This window comes from Papaver somniferum, chromosome 5, assembly GCF_003573695.1.
Source record: "Papaver somniferum cultivar HN1 chromosome 5, ASM357369v1, whole genome shotgun sequence".
Lineage (NCBI taxonomy): Eukaryota > Viridiplantae > Streptophyta > Magnoliopsida > Ranunculales > Papaveraceae > Papaver > Papaver somniferum.
In genome coordinates, this window is record NC_039362.1 from 177,102,743 (window position 1) to 177,124,874 (window position 22,132).

General features: G+C 37.1%; 2 protein-coding genes across 4 annotated transcripts; both read right to left on the minus strand.

The window, feature by feature from the left end:
- Nucleotides 1-332: 332 nt before the first annotated feature.
- LOC113280155 lies at nt 333-1,016 on the minus strand. The gene has a single exon (XM_026528813.1). It carries the CDS (start codon nt 1,014-1,016, stop codon nt 333-335), a length of 684 nt encoding a protein of 227 aa, XP_026384598.1.
- A 14,811-nt stretch (nt 1,017-15,827) lies between these two features.
- LOC113278215 (multiple organellar RNA editing factor 8, chloroplastic/mitochondrial-like) lies at nt 15,828-19,189 on the minus strand. 3 transcript variants are annotated; one of them, XM_026527114.1, is made up of 5 exons: nt 18,771-19,189; nt 17,091-17,185; nt 16,899-16,958; nt 16,719-16,778; nt 15,828-16,315 (listed from the first exon to the last, which is right to left on the minus strand). In XM_026527114.1, the coding sequence occupies exons 1-5, from the start codon at nt 19,148-19,150 to the stop codon at nt 16,203-16,205; spliced, it is 708 nt and encodes a 235-aa protein (XP_026382899.1). In that variant the 5' UTR covers nt 19,151-19,189; the 3' UTR covers nt 15,828-16,202. The 3 variants fall into 3 exon arrangements, with proteins under 3 accessions (XP_026382899.1, XP_026382898.1, XP_026382896.1); XM_026527113.1 differs by having other exon boundaries at nt 15,828-16,318; XM_026527111.1 differs by having other exon boundaries at nt 15,828-16,318; nt 16,701-16,778.
- Between the last annotated feature and the right edge of the window lie 2,943 nt (nt 19,190-22,132).

The window sequence follows — 22,132 nt, forward strand, 5'->3', positions numbered from 1 at the left end:
TCCACAGTTGTGTTAAATCGTGGGAGTTTCACATCTTCGAAGATTGGTCAATTGGGCCTCCTTTCCCCGTATCTGGATCCATGATTATTCCTAGGTTGGTATCCCATATTGTAGCTTCGTGGCTCATGAATTCTTTGTTTTGATTGCTCATACCTTTGTTGATCAATCCACCGCTGATCTCCACTCGATACGGCTACAAGCTTTGCTGGGACTGGAACTGTTGGCTTTCCCTTTCCTCGTCTGGGTTCATCCTCTACTGCGTGCACCGTCCTTGGTAATAGCATAAAATTCCCTTCTTTCGCTGGGGCCAATGTCATTTCGCTGACTTGCCTCTACTTTTCCTCCAATGCTATGTATTCCTCCTGGCACTCCCTCAGCTCATTCATCGTTATCGAGTTTCGAATAATGAATATTTGTGTGTACAGCAGGTCCGTTGGGATCAAAGCATTCACGAAGGATAAGATGAAGTTTCGTTCATCAACTCTCCCTGCTAACTCGCTACACAATGTTCTCCATCTCGTGACCAACCCTTGCAAGCTTTTCGTTGGCCTTCTCCTCAGGTTGAACATAGTCTCTATCCCTGGCTTGAACAAGTTGTTGCTTATATACGTCGTCAAGAATATCTTCTGCAAATATTTGAATGATGATATTGACTTTTCCGGAAGTCCATCAAACCAGGCTAATGCCTCCCCTGCTAAGGTCGCAGGGAAATATCGACAAAGTACTGCGTCGTTTCGTCCCCATTGCATCAGCGAAAGGGTATATTGCTTCAAGTGTTGCACTGAACTTTCCGATCCACTGAATATGCTTGCAAGTGTTGGTAACACGCATTTCTCCGGGATGTCCGCATGCATGATCTCATAGGTGAATGGCGACTTATCTGCTTCCTCTATCGCTTTTGCTAACTGCACTCTTCCACCTCTTCGTGAGTTATTTATTAAATCCCTCATGTCTCTCAGCTCGTTTAGAACTTCTTGGAAGTTTCCTCCATACTCCTCATGGTGACGGCCTCTCATCACGCTAAGCCTCCCTTCGCCTGGTTGTCGTCTTTGCTCCTCATCTCGGATAAGGTTCGCCTGCCATTGCAGTTCGTCCTCCTGCCTCTGTTCCTCCTCATGTCTCCGCCTCTGATCTTCCTATTGTGATATCTCTAGTGCTCTTCTCAAGTCTCTTTCTTCGTCGGCATCCATTCGTCGTCTTCTTCTTCGTCCTCCTCCATCTTCCTCGTGGTCATATCTATTTCGCCCTAGTTCATCTTCCTCCGAAGATACAGTGTTTCCTTCCGAATATATGGCATTCATCTCCACGTTTTCGTTAAGTTGTCGGTTTTGTTGCCTCAACCTAGCATTATTCCTTACCAACTGCAGCTTCTGTTTCGCCAAGTCCCGGTCTCGTTCTCGTTCACGGTGAAGCGTCTCCCTTAAATGGTCCAACGTCATGTTTTCTTCTCCGATATTCTCTTCCATCTCCTCGCGAGTCATCTCCTCCTCGAAAACGGTGTTTGTATCGGATGTGTGCACCGAACCTTCCCTGAGGCCATCTTCTTCCGTCTGCCGCTGGTTCTCTTCTCGTCTGTCTCCCACAGCTGATGTTCCGACCCGTTCCATCCTTCCCCTCTTATCTGCCAATCATTTGATTTTCCTTATTGCTATCACATGCGCTGCTCGACCTGATGTTCTAGCCATCAACCTATCCTTATTTCAATATCAACTGAACTTTTTCCAACCCTAATTATTTATATCTCCCATTTTCACAACCTCGACTTTCTTCTAACTCTTAGATGAGGATTGACCCCCAATCTAAGATCCCTGTTTCTGGACGCCAAAATGTGATTGTTGGAAATCCAGCAACATACCCAAATGGAAAGTAAGGAAGATCTAAGACAAGATAAACACAAGACCTTAAGTTTCTTTATTAATCTCAAGCGAAATACAAGTTACACTCGTGAGTTACCAGGAAACCCTAATCCCTTCTCTAAGCCTATGAATTACAAGGAAACCCGAATTCTCTATCTCCTATTCTAGACCTCTCCCTCTCCAAGATCTCCCTCTTTAGATTGCCCCTATGTCTCTATTTATATCCCCCAACAACCCTAATTGTATACAACCCACATTATCTCACCGAGGTTACTTTATACTTCGTCTGGTGCATATTCCATAAAGTTTTGCCCCACCTTTCGTTGATTTCACGTGGTCTTGTCGGGACACCTGTCCTATTTCTTGCTGGATAATTTATCTACTTCGCGTCTTGCCTTCTTCGCCAAGTAAACTCTTCGTGGCTCTGCCTTAATACCCTGATGGTCCTCCTACTTTAGTTCGGGGCGGGGAGATTTCTCGCGCTTGGAATTGTACTTCTCCTTCTGATACTGACTGATTTGACAGGTCACTGACGAGGATCTTTGACTAAGATTCCCTAACTCTTCTTGGTGTGACACGTGGCGATCCTGTTTCGTGTACCTACACACCGAGCACAAGCGTACAAAAGTTGATTAACTACTGGAGCATTGAATGGTATGAAAGATTTTTGTGTAACTCATGAGGGGAGAGAGCATGGATGCACGATCATATTATCATCATTGTTCATTAGATATATTACAAATTAAGATAAGCAAGTAGGCTCAAATTTGCAGTTATTATAACATACAGTTGTTAGTTTAGAATTATACAAGGCTTGGTAAGTTGCAGACTTAACCTACCGAGCTTAAGCAGTTTGTGAATAAACAGCCTAAACATTACTGAAGAGACAAGTTTGAATTATCACCAAACAATTAATTAGCCGGTGGATGAGATGCCATCATCAAAGGCTAAGTAATCCATGATGTAATACTGACTTTGTATAAACTATGATAGTTGAATTTGTATAAGCAGTATACTTAATTCTAATTGCTCAGCTGCATATATGAACTTCCTCTAATAATGTGAACGACACTCCATGTGAATATACATACAAATCTTAGGATATGCTCTAATACTTTACTCTGTTCTGACCTATCTATATGCACCTAGTGGTTGCTGATACATATCACATCATAGTGAGTTTGATCTCAGTTAGGAGATAACAAAACTTTCATATCCTCACTCACTCATTTTCTTTCACAACCTAGATTGCTAGGTTCGTCCCTTTTTAAGACTTCCTCTCGTTATCACCCTCACTTTCCGTTAAGAAACCGACTTAATATGTCATGGTACAGAGATCCTCAGTTGTTTATATTCGGCCGTAGTAGCGGATCTACGTTTTCAGTGTATAGGATTACAAAAGAGTTCAGTAGCAGCCCTATTCTGTCAGGGGATTTTAACGGGCATGAAAATTTAAGTTTCTCGGAACATTTGTGTTTGGGTAAGAATAAAGAGAGCGATTTCGACGCTTTCAAGGTTACCTTGGAGCCTAAATCTAATAATATGTATAAGTGCATAAATTCTCAAGGTTTGGTGATCAACTGGGATAGCCCCAACAGTAAAGGTACCTGGTCACGCGAGGAATTAAGTTCGCCTTTCTGGTGTCTACCCGGTATTACTAAACAAGAATCAGTTACCGAAAAACTCTTGGCCTACAAACAAGCTCTTGCGGAAGAAAATTCTGCGTTAATAGCAAAAATTTCTTCTCTTCAAGATGAAGTCAACAACATCAAGGCCGAGAGAGAAGCTATTATAGATAAGAGAGTTTTGGATTTGGAAGCAGAAAACGCCGTCCTCAAAGCAGAAATCAATAGAGAGAGGGATGAGAAAAGTGCTCTTATCAACGCTCTTAAAAGGGAAGAAATACTTACTAGTCTAGAATTTCTAGAGAAACAAGTTTCAAAACTTGTCCAGTGTTGTGGTGCTGCTGGAGGTGCATCGGCCATCGAAGAACCATGGACTACTGGCCGAACAATTCCTAGCAACTGGGTCCCTTTCGAAGATCTCGATGCTCATGAGTTTTCAAACAATATTCCTTTGGCAATCAGCAAAGCCACAGGTGGTCTGAAATTCACAGACGATAATACGACCAACATTCAAGCTAACCGATTCTATCAAGGAAGATATCCCATAGTTGTTGTCAACATTGCAGAATTGACTCCAAACCGACGAGAGGCGAGATTCGATCCCGAAGTTTGGAGTTTGTATACTAACGCTGGAATTAGTTATGCAGCCCGTAAGCCATTTCCCTCGGAAATGTCAGTCGATGCAAAGATGACATGTTGATATGTTTCCAAATCAATAGTGTTTGTTGATTTTCATATTTGTGTTTGTTAATTTTCGTTTATGTTTGCAATTGGTAAGGTTCGAGCTTGTAAAGTCTATTGGGACTCGTATTATCCCTTTGGTTCATTTGAATTTGTTGGAAATATGGGCACCCATTGTGTATGTGCATGCCCAAAGTCCATCTTGGGTGGATGAGTAACGTCATATGCTTGACTTTATCAAAGGGAAAATCTTTCTCCAACTAACCAAGCCATGGTGAAACATGTGTCTTGTTTTTTTGCCACCATGTATTTGCATGAAGCTAACAAATGTTTGATCACTTACTCCATGCTAAAAGAGTGTTAGAACTTGCTCCAAGTGTTTGGTTCTTCCTTGACACTTGCCAAGAGAAGATACTTGAAGTTTGAGTATAAATAGGCTTCTAGTTTCATTTGTTGAAATAAGAATAAGAAGTAGAAAAATACTACAACTCAATATTAGTGAGTTTAGATAGAGATAAACCAAGTATGGAGATTAAGTTAGAGAGTTCTATGTGAGCACTCAAGTTAGTGAGCAAGTATTCTAGTATTCAAACATTAGTTGTGAAGAACACCCAAATCCCTTAGTGTCTTTTAGAGAGAAAATTGAAGTTCTATACGGTATTTAGTTTGTAGAAATATAGTTTGTGCTCAATTTTGTGGCACCTACTCACCGCCGAGTTTGGAGGTTCAAGAACGTGAAACGCAAGTGATCCGTTGGTTCGACATCATCCTCATTTGGAGCGATTACAAGGTACGAACTAATAACCCGCTTCCGCATTTGATTTGTTCAATTTACATATATATTCGTTATATATGACCAACATTGGCATCAGAGGCTTTTATGCATTTTCGTTATTTTTTGAACCATGGACTAAACGGCCATTCCCTGAAAGGACTATGACCTAAAATTAATTATATGGAGCCATCACCTTTGTGGTTCAATGTGTTCCAATTTCTGGCCTCACACCAACCATCCAATGGATCATGGACTAAACGGCCTCTGCCCGAAAGGACTACGACCTTAAATTAATTATGTGGAATCATCACCTTTGTGGTTGATTTAATTAGTTTCATATAAATACAACATGCATGATATTAATTTTTTTTAAATATGATTAATTTGTTGAATCATGTTGTTTAATTTAATATCATTAGTGTCTTGCTCAACAAAAATACTTAGTGTATGTGTTTGCGAAAATGTATATTACTCTGTGTATTTTCAGAATTTTAGAAAAATCTAAAAGTGGATTTTTTTTTAACTTATGAAACGGGGCATATTTTTATTTTATTTTTCATTAGTTGGAAAATAATTTACTTAGATTTATTTTCATTAGTTGAAAATAATTTCAATAATATATGTTTCCGAAACAGTGCATATTTTTGCTTTATTTTTGTTACTTGAAAATAATTCGTGAGCGAGATATTTTGAAAATTAGTAGCAAGAAACTCCTGATTTCGTGTCCGTTTTCCACATGATGTACTTTGTTTATATGTAGCTTATTTATCTCTGTTGATAAATAACTAATCATCATATGTTGGTTGATTTTAAGTGGTTTTATTGGCTTAAGTTATGTGCTTTACCAATATTTATTAGTCCAAATTAATTGATAGAGGTTATATTAAAATGCATATTTGGGTGATGATTATGAGCCTAGCGAAATTTTCGATCTCGAATTTGTGTGTAGATATGATTTTATCAATTAGATTTTGAGACAATATAGTGAGTGTACACATAATAATAATGTCCAACTTTGTGCAACAAACATGTAGAAATGACTAGCAACAATGTGATTGATGATCTCAATAAGGGTGACAACTTGATGGGAAGAACTATGATGTGTGGCATAGAAAAATATGATACTTGTTTGATGAAGGAGGCAAAATGGAACTCCTAACAAATGAAATGGTCCGACCCGCAGAGGGTCATACTGCCCAACACCGTCGTGATCTTGAAGCCTACGAAACTTGGGTTAAGAAAGATCGTAGTGCACGCCACACTATGTTGAGTAGCATGCACAATGATCTTATTGAAGAATATGAGGATTTTCCTACTTCCAAGCAAATGTGGGACCAGCTAAAATTTGACTTTGATGGTACGTCCACCACTAGACTTCGCAGCTTAGTGCTGAAATTTGAGGTCTACCGAAAGGATCCCAAGCATTCAATAACAGAACATCTAAGAAGGATGTCGTCAATGATTCGTGAGTTGAAATCTGCTGGGAATGTTCTAAGTGATGAACAACAAGTTTTAGCTGTGATAAGGTCATTGTCTGATTCTTGGGTGCATATGAAGCAAATTCTGACTCATAATGAAAGCATCAAGAATTTCTCTGACATCTCTCGATATGTTGAGCTTGAAGCTGAGCGCCAAGAGGCGACACGTGTGGCTACCTTGTATGCTCAAGGTGAGCGCAAACTACAATGGAAGCGCAAGAAAAATAGCCAAAGGGATGCTGAAAACACAGAAAAACTAGCTAAGCGCCGTCGTGGAAAACGTGTTGGAAAAAGAGACAAATCTAAGATGAAATGCTATAACTGTGGAAACAAAGGAGACTTTGGTCGTGAGTGCACTGAGCCGAAAAAGGTACTTTGTTCATTTAACTCTGTTTACACATCCGTGTGTTCACATGTAATGGTTGCTCACTCTCTCCTGAATGGATTGTAGATACGGGAGCAACAAAACATGTAGCTCGAGATCGAGCGGGGTTCGTAGATTATCGACGTATTTCACGTGGTACATATAGAGTTTATATGGGCAATGGCACATGTGAGGATGCTATGGGAATTGGCACATATCAGCTCTCTATGCGCTCTGGAAGCATTTTAACACTTCACGATGTGTTATACGTACCAGGAATCCATTATAATCTACTTTCAGTTATTTCTCTTCTTAGTTTAGGGTACTCTTTTAAAATAGAAGACGGTAGGTTGGACATCTTCTTTTATGGTACTTTGTTTGGACATGGTTATTTATGTAATAATTTCTTTAAATTAGACTTGTTTAATTTTATTTCTTCTGAGACTTTAGTGTCTGATGCTAGTAGTAGTAGTGTTATTGACTGTGTGACTTGGCATGCTAGACTAGGACATATCGGGCAAGATATGATGACTCGGTTAGCTCGAGAAGTCCATCTTGGCTCACTAGCTAAAGTTTCCTTACTCGTATGTGAACCTTGTCTAGAAGGAAAAGCTTGTAGAAAACCTTTTGGTAAGGCCAAACGCACTGCTCAACCTTTTGAGCTGGTACATTCTGATATTTGTGGACCTATGAATGTTAAATCTAGACATAGTTATTCTTATTTTCTCACATTTATTGATGATTATACGCGATTTGGTTATGTATATTTGATTGCTCACCGCTACGAAGCCTTGGATTGTTTCAAGCGCTTTGTTGCAGAAGTTGAGAATCAAACTGGGAAGAGTTTGAAGACTCTCCGTACTGACCATGGACGCGAATATTTATCCGATATGTTCAGGGAATTTTGTGAGACTAAGGGAATAACTAGACAGCTTACTATTCCAAATACTCCTCAACAAAATGGTGTTGCAGAGAGAAGGAATATGACATTATTAGATATGGTTAAATCAATGATGGCGCAAGCCAACCTCCCAATATCTTTTTGGGGGGATGCTATTATGACTGTGGCCTACATTTGAACCGTGTCCCAACTCAATCGGTTTCTTCTACGCAATATGAACTTTGGAAAGGCGAAAAAACTAATTTAGGTAATTTGCGCCCATGGGGTTCAGCTGGTTATGTTCACAACGCTTCTCATGTGTATGGAAAGCTAGGTCCTAGAGCAAGAAAGCTTGTCTTTATAAGATATTCTGATTGCTCAAAAGGATATGTGATGTATGGTGAACATCCAAGTGGAGGGATGACTGAGATGGAGTCCAGAGATATTGTTTTCATTGAAAATGATTTTCCTCGAATCAGTGACATTAACAAAAACTTGGAACTCTTTGAAATAGAAGAGAGTGAAGATATCTTACCATCTTCGAGCGAAGGTAGAGAATTAGTTTCTCAACATATAATCGCTGAAGATAGTAGGAGTGGTTTACATCCTAGTGGGAGTGAACCGCTAGAGACACGAGTTTTTGAACCACGCAGAAGTGAGCGTGGAAAAGTACCCCATCGTCACTTTGAGATTGAAGGGGGAATATTAATGTATGCTGTAAGTATTGAAGATGAGCCTACTTCTTTTAGAGAAGCCATCTCTTCAGTTGATTGCAATAAATGGATTTTTGCAATGCAAGAGGAAATTAAATCAATGGATAAGAATGACGTTTTGGAGTTGGTTGATCTCCCACCTGGGCGAAAGGCCATTGGAAACAAATGGTTTTTTAAAATTAAACGCAAGGCGGATGGTTCAATCGAAAAATACAAAGCTCATCTAGTGGCAAAAGGATATACTCAGCAAGAGGGTATTGACTATGAGGAAACCTTCTCTCTTGTGGTAAGGTTTGCCTCAATTCGCCTCGTCCTTGCTATTGTTGCATATTTGGATTTAGAATTGTTCCAGATGGATGTTAAAACTGCATTCCTTAACGGGGAACTAGACGAAGGGATTTACATGTCTCAACCAACGGGTTTTGAGGTCAAAGGACAAGAGCGCAAAGTTTGACGTCTCAAACGTTCCATTTATGGCCTTAAACAATCGTCTAGACAATGGTATATGCGTTTTCATCAATCTATCACCTCTCACTAGTAAAAAAATGGCCTTAGGCAATAGTTAAAAACTGTCACCAAAATAATTATATGACAGTTTTCAAAAAAAATTGGATTGTCACCAAAGCCTCTGTTACGAAAGGTCTAATAAGAAGTTGTTGTTAAATGATGGTTGTAAGGTAACAGTTGCTTCCCATAACTATCATTGTTAACAACTTACGGTATCACTTTTTTAAGAAAACTATCATGAAAATGTCTGTTTTTGTACTAAAGGTAACGTTTGCTTCTCAAAACTGTCGTCGTTGGCAAGTTACCATTATTTTTTTTTGAATAAAACTATCATCGAAATTGTAGTAAGTTAACATTTTCTTCATGAACCTGTCATGGTAGGTGAAATTTCTTAAATAAAACAGTCGCCGCGTATTATGAGTTCATTGGTTGTCGATAGGCCAAGTGAGATAACTAATATCAGAATAACAATAATTATAAAAAGATCTTTTATTGTTTAAATTGATTCAATTAAGATTACAGAATTATAAAATATGAATCAAATAAGTTCAATATAAGTTAATTGGAAACAATTTCCATATATACTTAGAAAAGCTTATTAACATCTACTTCGTTCATGTTCCATTTTCCAAATCTGGACGAACGCACGTATAATGTTATGTCACCAACACTTGAACGTCATTTTCCATTTTGTGGTTTATCCATTCTCTTTATACTTCCAGGGCCTCTTCTTCGTAGTACTTAAACTTCCTCCGCAAAAGGAATACAAAATAGTTACCATTACGTACTGTAAAGCAACAACACGAGAAAAAAGAACACAAATTTTGTGGGGAAAAAGTAGCCTAAGATCAGTAGAAGAACAGTTTGACCAGAACCACCAAGCAGAAATGCAAAATAATAAATATAATCAACAAGTACTAGCAAGAAAAATTAGCAGTGAACTATAAAACTAAAAAACTTAAAATTATTAATACACAATAAAACTTGTATGTGCTTTCGAAGTGTCCCAGAACATAAGCAAAACCAGTATTTTCTTTACAATATTACAATTACAGAGACACACATATTCTCGGTGGAACTGATAGTAGTTAGCTCATAGTTCGAAACTTTAAACACCCAAGTTATGATTCCAATATTGTAGTTAAAGGTTTTCATATTGACCATGCATGTTTCAGTTTTGTAGTTTTTCGATTTGCATGACTCGGTTTTCCATGAACAAGGGAGTGCTCATTGAGTCAATAGTTACAATTGGCTTAGATGCATATTGTCAGATGATTTTCAGGTTGATAAAAAAGTAAAATAATATAATAACAGAAACCGAAAATATCACAAGCCTCGAGTGAATTTTTCACTTACCTAATCTCATTCATACACCGATTGAACTATTAGATCTCTTTTGTCAGTAAGCTAATATTCCGGCCACCTAAATTTGGGTTCGTACCAACAAACTACCAAGCCAAGTAACAAATGAATCCCAACACATTTATGAGGCATAAAGAATGAACAACACTCAAACCACGTAATCAACAATTTAAAAGCAATTGAGACCAGACCATTCCAAATACTCTTCTATGATTAAATATACAAGATATGGAAATCATACCGACATAGAAATGAGGTACTCATTGATTCGCATCCCATCCATCCAAATCCTGAAAAGTTCCTTCTTGTACCCATTTTTAAATCCGTTTTTGTAAAGTTAAAAATGTTAGAATAATATTGTACAGAAATACTAAATGGACTCAGGAATGCATTCCTCAGAAAATCAAGCTTTATTTTACAAACCCAAAAATTACAAGTAAACGAAACATGAGTGAAGATCACTTGTACCTAAGTCGCATCTTAGAATCAATACCCAAAAAACGAGAATGATAAGATATAGTCACTCCCCATCTGCAGACTTCTTGTACATTACCTCTGCCAATAAGATTAATTGAGATTTTGGATTACAAACAAAATAATATATGTTCTTCAGAAGATCCACATGGCACTAAGAAAAATAACTGCGTCTAAATCTAAATCCGATGAAAAAAATGAGAATAAAAATCATTCAAACAAAATATAAAACCACCTTCACATGTATATAACCATAGCTACATATAAAATTCACATAACCAGAGGAAGATTAGAAATTAACTCACCAGCTATAACTAAACCTAGTACAGAAGCATAAAAACCACTATTTTTTTAACAACACACATTCTATTTACCAATTTCACTTATCACTAACCAAACCATATCAATACTCTAAAAGTGTGAAGTTTGAACCAACCAATTTTTTTTATGCGAAACTCCCTCGAGGCATCAAATACAAAGATCCTACAACCGATGAATGATGAATGACAAGCTTGAAATCCTACCATATTAAACAAATTAACTTGCTGTGACAAAAAAAATATTCACCACCTTTCCCATTACAGATACTAACAAATTCCCATTACAGAAACTAACAAAAAACCCATGATTCTGCCGGTCACTGCTTCAAAATTTCGATTCAAGCTTATTCTTCGTTTTCTAATTCCCGAAGCCTAATTTGTGATTCTTATTACTGTGAGAGAAGAAGAACTATGTTTCATAAAAGTACTTTCTTCTTCTTCTGAATATATTCAGCACCTTTCCCGTCACAGATACTCAATAAACCCATGATTTTGTCAATAGCTGCTTCAAAATTTGGATTCAAGCTTCTTATTGGTTTTCTAAATCTCAAAGCCTAATTTCTGATTCTTATTACTGTGAGATAATAAGAACTCTGTTTCATATAGGTACTTTTTTCTTCTTCTTAATCTTCTCATACTAATTTCTGAGTTTTCAAATTGGAGCTTGGAAATTGTCAATTAGGGATCAAATTTTGTTATTATTGTGTGGGGTTTGATAAATTTCTATGTATAATCTACTGATTATGGATAAAACTTGAATCTTCCATTGGAAAATCCATTCTATGGATTAAGAATCTTAAATTAAATTCATAGGTTTGCTTACTTTGATGTTATTCCTAGCATTTCAATTAAACAAAAAGACTCAACATATCATAAACTAGAGATTTCACACAAAAAGAATTTGAAAACCTATACCTTGTATCGCTGACTACCATCAAGAACCCAATCTTCGCGATCGCTGACCATAATTTCTCCTGAGAGAAGGAATCGAGAGATTCTTCTGGTTTTCTATTGGAGATAAAGAGAGTAAGAGATTTAAAATTCGAATTCTTGTATACATAAAGAAAATGGAATAAATTTCAGAGCAAGCGAGATAGTGATTGAGAGATAAGGATTGAAGCAAGAGATGAAACCCTAGATTGAAGTAATAAATGAGAACCCAAATTTTTCTAACAAAAGAAAACCATGAGAAGATAGGAATAAGATCTGCTTGATTAAGCATAAGAATTCTATGGGAAGACAAAGAGACGGTTGATGGTTTTGAGAAATTGAGTTGAACCTTTTCTTCTGGAGCTTACAGCAAAAGGAGAAGAGGTCGAGAGAGACCCACTAACAAAAACAGAAACCACTAGATAATAACGAGCTCAAACTGACACGATCGTGCGCTTGTGAATGCTATAGGGAGATTATAAGAATAGTCTCAGTTTGGAATCAAAACTGTTGCCTAAAAGATTACACTTCGATGACAGGTTTTATATAGAACAGTTACGATAGCTTGAGAATTGTCACAGTTTATAAACTGTTAATATACATCAAAATACGTTAACGTTTTTTTACAAAAACTGTCGTTGTATATATGTTCAGTAACACTTTGAAAACTGTCACGATTTTTCCCCATTATTGGTGTGAGTTCTAATAAAAAACTGTTACAAATATCTGATAGCCTATTCTTAGGTTCTGAACTGTCATTGTTTTAGATTCTGAACTGTCACCAAAGCCCATATTTGTACTAGTGTATGCTGGTTATGAAATGATTGAGGAAGACCATTGTGTGTACATAAAACGATCTCAGGAAAGCATTCTTATCCGAGCCTTATATGTCTATGACATTCTATTAGCGGGTAATGATCTAGAAGGAATTGTCGCCACTAAGAAGCGGCTGTCCTCTAATTTTGAAATGACAGACATGGGTGAAGCTAATTATGTATTAGGTGTTAAGATCACGCGAGACCGCTCAAGAAAGACTCTTAGTTTGTCTCAAGAGACTTACATAAAAAAGATACTGGAGGGCTTTCGAATGAATGATTGCAAACCCATTGGAACTTTTATGGACAAAGCATGTGTCCTAAGTAACGACCAATGCCCTGAGAATGAAGAAGAAAAGAAATACATGTCCAATGTACCATATGCATCTGCGGTTGGGAGTCTTATGTACGATATGTTGTGTACTAGACCCGACATCAGTTTTGCAGTAGGGATGGTAAGTCGTTACCAAAGTAACCCTAGACCAGATCATTGGAAAGCAGTTAAAAGGATATTTCGTTATCTTAAAGGGACTGCTAATCTCCATATTTGTTACCATGGTGAAAATATTAGACTCAGAGGATTTAGCTATGCCGATTGGAGCAACGATAGAGATGAGTTTAAATCCACTTCAGGATACGTTTTTAAATTTGGAGGTGGTGCAATCACTTGGTGTAGTCAGAAACAAAAGTGTATTGGTCTATCTACAATGGAAGCAGAGTATGTTGCACTTGCGGCAGCCGTCCAAGAAGTTGTCTGGTTGAGGAGATTTCTTAAGAGACTCGGTGTCTCGGAACACGCAAAAAAAGCAGTGTTGCTTCACAGTGATAGCACATCAGCTCTAGCATATGTGAAAGATCCTAAATACCATGGAAAAACCAAACACATTGGTAGGAGATTCCACTTTATACGCAATATGGTTTCACGAAGAAAGGTTGTTCTTAGACATATCTCCACAAATAGAATGTTGGCTGACCCTTTGACTAAGCCCATTCCGAAATTTCTTTTCAATCTCACGTAGAGAACATGGGATTAAACAGGATTTGATATGTAGAACATGTGATAATGACATTATTATTATAAGTATTAATGCTTTCTTAAATGAATATGTTTTTATAGAAATCATATACTTTTGATGTGTACACGGATATTAAAGTTGTCAGCAGGCAAGAATCGTCCTACTCACACAGGTGATTCGCCTTGGTTCTTAGAATAGCGAGCAAGATGAGACAAAGAAGAGACGTTTTTCGGAATATATGTTTTTCGGAAAACAACGTCCTTTTAATGGCAAACTTTTCTATACAACTAGAAGTCGCCTTAATATGTTTAAGATGAGATATTACAAAGAGATCGATCATTAAATGTAACCACCATTTAATGAAGCATGTTATACAGCCAAATGTGATTTTCTGAACAGTTACTATGTGAATGACTGTTGAAACATAAAGTCAAGTTAGGCGCTTAAATGGCGACTAGACTAAGATCTGTATGGCGTATGCTTTTTATGCTGGACATGCCTATTTGAGTGGGAGAAACGCCATAGCATACACTTTGTGATGTATGTGCTAAGTCGACCGATTGTGAGAGCGATGAATGATTCCCTGCTTCATTGCTGTGTGAGCCACTGGATTAATATCCAATTCATTTACCCTTTTGACTTGAGTTTATGTCATGAAAAGGATACTTAATGATGCTACTTTAGCATGTTTTCTAATACGATGCAACTTCCCGTATGATGATACATGTCTAGGAAAACTGTTAAGTTGAATTGGAACGATATGAATTTCTTGGAAGAAAATTTGATGATACACCATGAATTGTGACTCATAGCTGGCCAGCGTTTTTCGTCTGTCGAAAATCATGAGTACAATTGATAAAATGTACATGGGTGCAATACTGCTTGCTAGAGGGATTAAGAGTATTGTGTCAGGTGCAGTCAAATTATCTGAGGTAATGAGATACGAACATTCTTTGTGAAGAGTTGATGCCTCCATGCTGACTCGTAATGAGGTTCTCGTATGGAGCTCCCAAAATGAAGGTATCTCGGCGGTCGCACAAGCTATTTACTAATATGAACATTTTTCTCTTAGGACTTTGATTGGGAAGCATGCTGGCGTTACACGCAGTATGTGTGAGTGGGAGATGTTGGAAATATGGGCACCCATTGTGTATGTGCATGCCCAAAGTCCATCTTGGGTGGATGAGTAAAGTCATATGCTTGACTTTATCAAAGGGAAAATCTTTCTCCAACTAACCAAGCCATGGTGAAACATGTGTCTTGTTTTTTTGCCACCATGTATTTGCATGAAGCTAACAAGTGTTTGATCACTTACTCCATGCTAAAAGAGTGTTGGAACTTGCTCCAAGTGTTTGGTTCTTCCTTGACACTTGCCAAGAGAGGATACTTGAAGTTTGAGTATAAATAGGCTTCTAGTTTCATTTGTTGAAATAAGAATAAGAAGTAGAAAAATACTACAACTCAATATTAGTGAGTTTAGCTAGAGATAAACCAAGTATGGAGATTAAGTTAGAGAGTTCTATGTGAGCACTCAAGTTAGTGAGCAAGTCTTCTAGTATTCAAACATTAGTTGTGAAGAACACCCAAATCCCTTAGTGTCTTTTAGAGAGAAAATTGAAGTTCTATACGGTATTTAGTTTGTGGAAATATAGTTTATGCTCAATTTTGTGGCACCTACTCACCGCCGAGTTTGGAGATTCAAGAACGTGAAACGCAAATGATCCGTTGGTTCGACGTCATCCTCATTTAGAACGATTACAAGATACGAACTAATAACCCGCTTCCGCATTTGATTTGTTCAATTTACATATATATTCATTATATATGACCAAACAGAATTTATGTTAGTCTGCTTGGAACTTATGATTAAGTTTTCCTTTGAGTTCACTATCAAAAAAATAAAATAATCGGATGGCTTCCAAGCCAATTCATCGCTTTGGATTGTCTGACTCAGTTGAACTTTGTATTTATTTTTTTATTTTACCACCACTAGCTAGATAGACGTCCCAGAAAGTAAACATAGAACTGTTAAATATGGGCAGAAACTTAATCATATTCAATTACAACTGCAACCCTTCTAGAATTTCTATCGAAGATGTTTCGTGTTTGATGGATTTTTGAGATTCATCAAACATCCATATTAACCTTAAATCTACTTACTTGACCTGCGTCAGTGTTACCCTAATTCATACAGCTTTTCCTATAACAAAACATAGCGAAAGAAGAAATGAAAAGAAAAGATGGGAAAAAAATCTATAACCCAAAACCTTCCGTTATACAACTTACTACTTCCTTTTGTCAAATTTCTACAGTTACGGCACCCTCCACTTGTTAGTTCCAATTGTTGTTTACATCTACAGGTTGCCCACCTTGATAGGACACACCTCCACTTCCTGGCAGAGCAATTCATTCTCTACTCTGCATGTCTCTCTCCCTTTGCATATCCTTTTTTAATTCATTACGCATCCATTCCTCACAGGAACCGGGTTGAACAGCTTTTCTATTGATGGAAGGCCTCCCTGCTGAATAAAGCCAATAGTAGAAAAGCATAGAACAATAAGTCATAACGGACTAAAATTTGATGTTTGTTGCAAAATATACTCAAACACTGACAGACATAGTGCTCTCCAGACAGTCTATACAAAACATAAAGCATATAGGACTCCACACTGCTACATTATCAAGATATCTCAGGATTACCATAGTAAAATAAACTAATCAAGACTGTGCAGCCTGTGCTTAAGAAGTCCGTTCAAAATACAAACTGGATATGCATGCACACATGTGAGAATTGATGTTTGTTTGATACTGCAGATTCATATAATAGAGATGTGCAATTGTGAAAACCTTGCTCAAAAAGAATTTGAAAAACAACCAACAAAAGGAAGCAGAGTAAACATATACATATGAAGAAACATGCACCTTCATTTGCATCGTCATCCATGTAAGAAGCTTGTTTGATCGAGCGCGCTTCAGCAAGTTCTGCATAGGTTGTCAACAGAAAATGAAATTGATTGTATACAAAAGGTTGTATAAAAAGAATTTGAAAAACAACCAACGAAATGAAGCGGAGAAAACATATACAGATGAAGAAACATGCACCTCCATTTTTAATATCATCAAAGTAAGAAGCAGGTTCAACCCAGCGCACTCCAGGCAGTTCTGCACATGTTGTCAACAGAAAATGAAACTGACTGTATACAAAAGATAAGATTCGGAACGGATTTAAATAGACATACAAATGGTTACCAACTTTGAAACAAAGAAAAGAACAAACACCGGCGGTGACAATACCTTCAATCTTGTTTGCCAGTTCTTCTGAAAAGGCTCCAAAACCAAAGTAGTATCCATCATAGCACGAGTATATTTTAATCCTTGATTCCTCCTCACTATACATAGCCATCAAACAAACACTTAAACACCTATTACAACACTTGAATAATGAGCTTTCATATCCAGATAATGATCTCTTTGTTGAATATCAAGACTCAAGCATAATCTGAGCACCCATTTAAGGATATCAAATGTCAAATGTAAGCACGTATAATAATATGAAATAGTCTATTTCACGAAAATTAAACTTGGAGAAATGTTCTAGCAATCATTCCCAAACACCCATAGATAGAATTCCTGGCTTCACTGATTGCTAAGATACTACTTTTCTTTGCCTTGTTAATGTTCATCAACTTCATCTTCTATTTTAAGACAAGGATCGGGCAGTAGGCCTACAATATTACAGTTGGAGAAAGTAAATTGCTACCATCCTTCTGCCAAAGTATTGTACTTCGTCGAGTTTGTAGTCGCAATACTGGTACTCATTATTATTGTGCGTAAGAATTAAATTAAAAGTTAGTGAATAACATAAAAAACCTGAGTACCCCTCTTAGAAGACTTCCCAAGCAGAGACCCCATATAATCTCTTCTCAGGTTTAGAAACTCAAGCTAAACACTTAGAATTAACACTGACTAAAAAACATACTGTTACTTAGGCCAAGAGAAATGCACTAATTCGTATTAATAGCGTGTTTAAGAGATGAAACCCCAAACACTTGAATATATATGGCGAATATTAGAGTTATCTCTTGCCGTACATATCCACATGTTTAAATCACATCGCACAAATACATATTAATAAAGTACAAATACTTCGGTAAACAGATACTACAATTGAATCATATCATCAATAGTAGTATTGATGCACCTCCTTAGACAACATCATGTGCAATCTCAGTTGAACCAATATATCATCAAAGATGCCTCTTCAACATATTTGGTCCTCCTTACGACAATTATCTTATAGTTAAAATCTCAGTATCCAAAAAGTACTCTTGAGAGACACTTAGAATCCAGGTATTTGAGAGTCAAAAGTGAGAGAAAAACTACAAATGTGAATATGCATACAACAAACCAATATTTACCTCTTTTACATGGAGATATCTGATCTCATCTCATACATAAATGATCAAATTATGCCAAGAAAAAAATGAACGTATCTTTAACAGTAATGCGTTTAAGTGATAAAATCCTAAAAGCGCAAGTGTATATGCCCAATTAGCCAAACAACTAAAGCGCCTATCTCAACAATTCAATACACAAACAAAGCAATATATCTGTACCAAAATCATGTAGGTGCTTAACATCACATCCAGGTGCTTAGCATCACATGCCATCAATACAAATCAACAACATATCTAAATTCTTGGAGCAATTTGCACACAAACAAAACCAAACTGTATCAAATCCCGTAAACACACGTCCTATTTGCTAAGTATTAGAATTATGTCGTTTTGAAAATCACATCTTATATACTACCTCCGTTTGGAGAAAAGTGATGCTTTCACTTTTCAATTTTTACATAAAACCAGGCCAAATTGAAAGAAGTGAAAGTATCACTTTTCCTGAAACATATACTAAAATTATAATGCAACTTGAAATACAAAACCATAGAAAACAAAATCAGTGAAATATGTATACCTTTTCATGATATCCGTTAATGTATTAAAAAATCCAACAATAATTTTAGGATCTCCTTCAGGTAATCTTATAAGCATAATCCAACAATCAAAATCAAAATCTTCCGGTACTGTATTCTCTTTAGGTGGATGATTATTGTTTGGTTTTGGATCACTCACTGATGATGTTGTTGTTGTAGTGAACATACTTTTCAAAGTAGCGGCAGCAGGAAGAATTGTTTTTGTTGATGGAAATCGATTTGTGAACTCAGTTAGGGCAATAACAGGACGAAGACCACGAGATAGATTAGAAGAACAGGAAGAAAATGATCGACAAACAGAAGCAGAAGATGGGATTGATTTGATCAGAGCTCCTCCTCTTCTACAGAGAGTCATCGCCATTGTTTTGGAACCGTGGAGGAATTTAGAGAAATGATTTCGATTTCTACTACTGAGCAGAGCAAACTGTTAGGGTACCGACCTTAAATTATAAACTACCCAATTAAGCCCCATCTACGGATGTGGGACTAAGGTCTCAACATCCCACCACGCTTCTAGACCCAACGTCCTCGTTGGCCCACTCTATCGACACTGACCCGACGGTAGCCCTTTCCTTTATAGCGGCTCCACTCGACTACCAGTATTCGGTGCGGTGACAACTACGCCCATACATAGGTGTCCCTACACTTTAATCCAGTCTATAGGTCACCCCTTCCGTGGAGCGGGCATGGGTCGTGGTGGTTGGCTCTATACCAAATGTTAGAGTACCGACCCTAAACTCGTCATAAGCCCATGGGTAGAACTCAACTCGAAAACCGGTTGACTAGATGAGGGATCCCATTGACTTATAAACTACCCAATTAAGCCCCATCTACCAATGTGGGACTAAGGTCCCAACAAAAACAAGGGTTTAAGAAAGAAATTGGGAAAGGTTATACTCAATTTACAATATTGTCCCCAGTGAATCAGATTAAGATCGGCAGTTCTTAACCGTATTACTCCCTCCATTCCACTTTAGATGATGTTTTTGGGTTTTCACGCAGATTAAGAAAGGGAGAGAGATATGAAGATTTTACATCTATACCCTTAAGAAAAGTCTTCAAATATTAATTACTATTAGTGCATAAAAAAAATAAACTTATAGGTCCAAGACAAAATATTAGGGTGTTATTGGTAGTTTTATAGAAAAATATAAAAACCTTCAAGTATTGTGGAACAAGATAATAACCCTAAAACATCATCTAAAATGGAACAGAGGGAGTATCAATTTTGGATGGGCTGACTCAGTCTTGGATCACTTTGGATCGGACCAATCGTAACGATCTTAAGCTAAGTCTTATGGAAAGTTTCTCAAAGGGACTTCAACGGTCGTGCCCACGGATACGTAAGTTAAACGGCAAAGACATTGGCGCTTATTTGACCATTGCCACCACATAATGGGACTACCAGACCAAGAAAATGGATGGGAAAACACTTAACTGAACTTGGGAGTTTGCCCATCCCGTCTCAAATTGAACTCCTTAACAAGAGACCAGCGGTTCAAATTGGGACGGTCTTGATAACCTAGGCCGAGCCTCGAATCATGTTGAGACTCGTCTCTATACAAGGTGGTCGGTCTTGTTTCAGCCGATAACGATTATGCTCATCCAACGGTTATAATCTCATTCGATCGCACTTTGTACAGATTTAACACCCATAGTTTTCGACGATTGGCTCAGCCATAAATTAATCATACAGAGTTTACTGTAGGTGAAGATTTACTTTTATGCAGTAATTTTGTAGTATGTTATCCGGTTAGAGGTTCGGAACGATGAAAAAAATGGTTTAGTGAGAATGAGTTATTGGAGAAGAATTTATGAGAACATCTGTACTGGCACCGGTTATCTAAATAACCATACTGCAGCTGGGTTATTTTGTCGATATCGCACTATAAAAAACCAAGTGGCAGACTTCATAGGTATAGTTCGGTTTTTGAGGCGATATCGACTTAAAGGTGAAATTAATCCTGGAGTTGTATTGCAAGCTCAAAACGAATGGGAAAAATGGAAGAAAACGATTTTGTTTACGAAGCTCATTATATAATTCTTAAGGAATTGTGATAACCTGAATAGGATATTGAAAATAAATAATTCTTAAGAAATTTTGATAACGCATATAGGATATTTAAAATACATAATTCTTAAGGAATTTTGATAACCCGTATAGGATATTGAAAAGTACATATACTACTCGAAAAAGATCTTGATAGAGTTGTTTTAGATTTTAATTAAATGTAATTTAGTTTTATTTTACATCCTAAATAGATTAGCACTAACGAAATGTCACGGTTTACATAAATATTTTAATTTTAATTTTAATTAAACATTTTACATAAGCATAACTAGTCACTCTCATCCCAGCTCCTGTCATACGTGCCCTCTACATCATATTCCCATATTTTTCATATGATCATACACCTTGAGATCCCGGACCTCGAGACCCTGCACCTTGAGGTCCAGAAAATCATGGACTTATTCCTTGAGTTGGAGAGCCTTTGAAGTTTAATGATATTCTAAAATCTTGACAAACCTTTGAATATTGTTGTGGGGTTTGACGATATGGAGATGGTAGCACTCGATGTTAGCCTTTTCTCTGCATAATATTGACTTGTGAATCTTCCACACTTTCCTGGAAAGCTGGAGTTCCATCATTAAAATTAGGACTGAAGCTCATGCTCTCTACCATTCTACGTAACTCTCGTACTACATCCGTTTAGATTGGAAGTATACGACGTTCTCCACCCAGAGTAAGAGACTCTAGCTCCCACCTCAATTCTCGAAAAAAAAACCAACTGATGAAGCAGTGCCGTTGTCATTTATAAACAGTCACGACCAAGTTCATGTGGATTTTATTAACTCAACATGAGCTACAAAAAGTATTACAATTTGTATGTATGTTCACATGGAGTGTTGTTCAAACTTCACATCATGAGAGCAACTTCACAATATATACAGCTCAACAATTAAAATTTAGTATACAGGTACATAACTTATACTTATACTTTCTAAGTATTATAGTTTATACAGAGCGTTGTTACATCATGACTCGTTATTTTGTGATAAGTCAAACTTATAATTAGTTAAATAGTTTTATTTCGGACCTCAATGAACTGGCCGGCCGGTGGATGAGATGTCATCATCAAAGGCTAGGTAATGCATGATGCAACACTTTATAAACTACTCCCTCCGTTCCTAATTAATAGTCCGGTTTTGTTTTTAGAGAAAATTAAGGAAATTAAGAAAACTAATCATCATTGAAAGTGGTCCTCATGACACTTATCAATAAAATAAGTAAAGTAAAATGGTCCACATGATACTTGTCATCAAAAAGAAGTTAAGAGAAAAG

Excerpts from the sequence above, each read along its gene's own strand:
- LOC113280155 (XM_026528813.1), bottom strand. The coding sequence starts at position 1,016 with ATGAGAGGCCGTCACCATGAGGAGTATGGAGGAAACTTCCAAGAAGTT.
- LOC113278215 (XM_026527111.1), bottom strand. The coding sequence starts at position 19,150 with ATGGCGATGACTCTCTGTAGAAGAGGAGGAGCTCTGATCAAATCAATC. Across the intron at positions 16,959-17,090 it reads ACTGGCAAACAAGATTGAAG|AACTGCCTGGAGTGCGCTGG; the intron begins GTATTGTCACCG and ends CAACATGTGCAG. Across the intron at positions 16,319-16,700 it reads AGGTGCATGTTTCTTCATAT|CAGGGAGGCCTTCCATCAAT; the intron begins GTATATGTTTAC and ends GGCTTTATTCAG.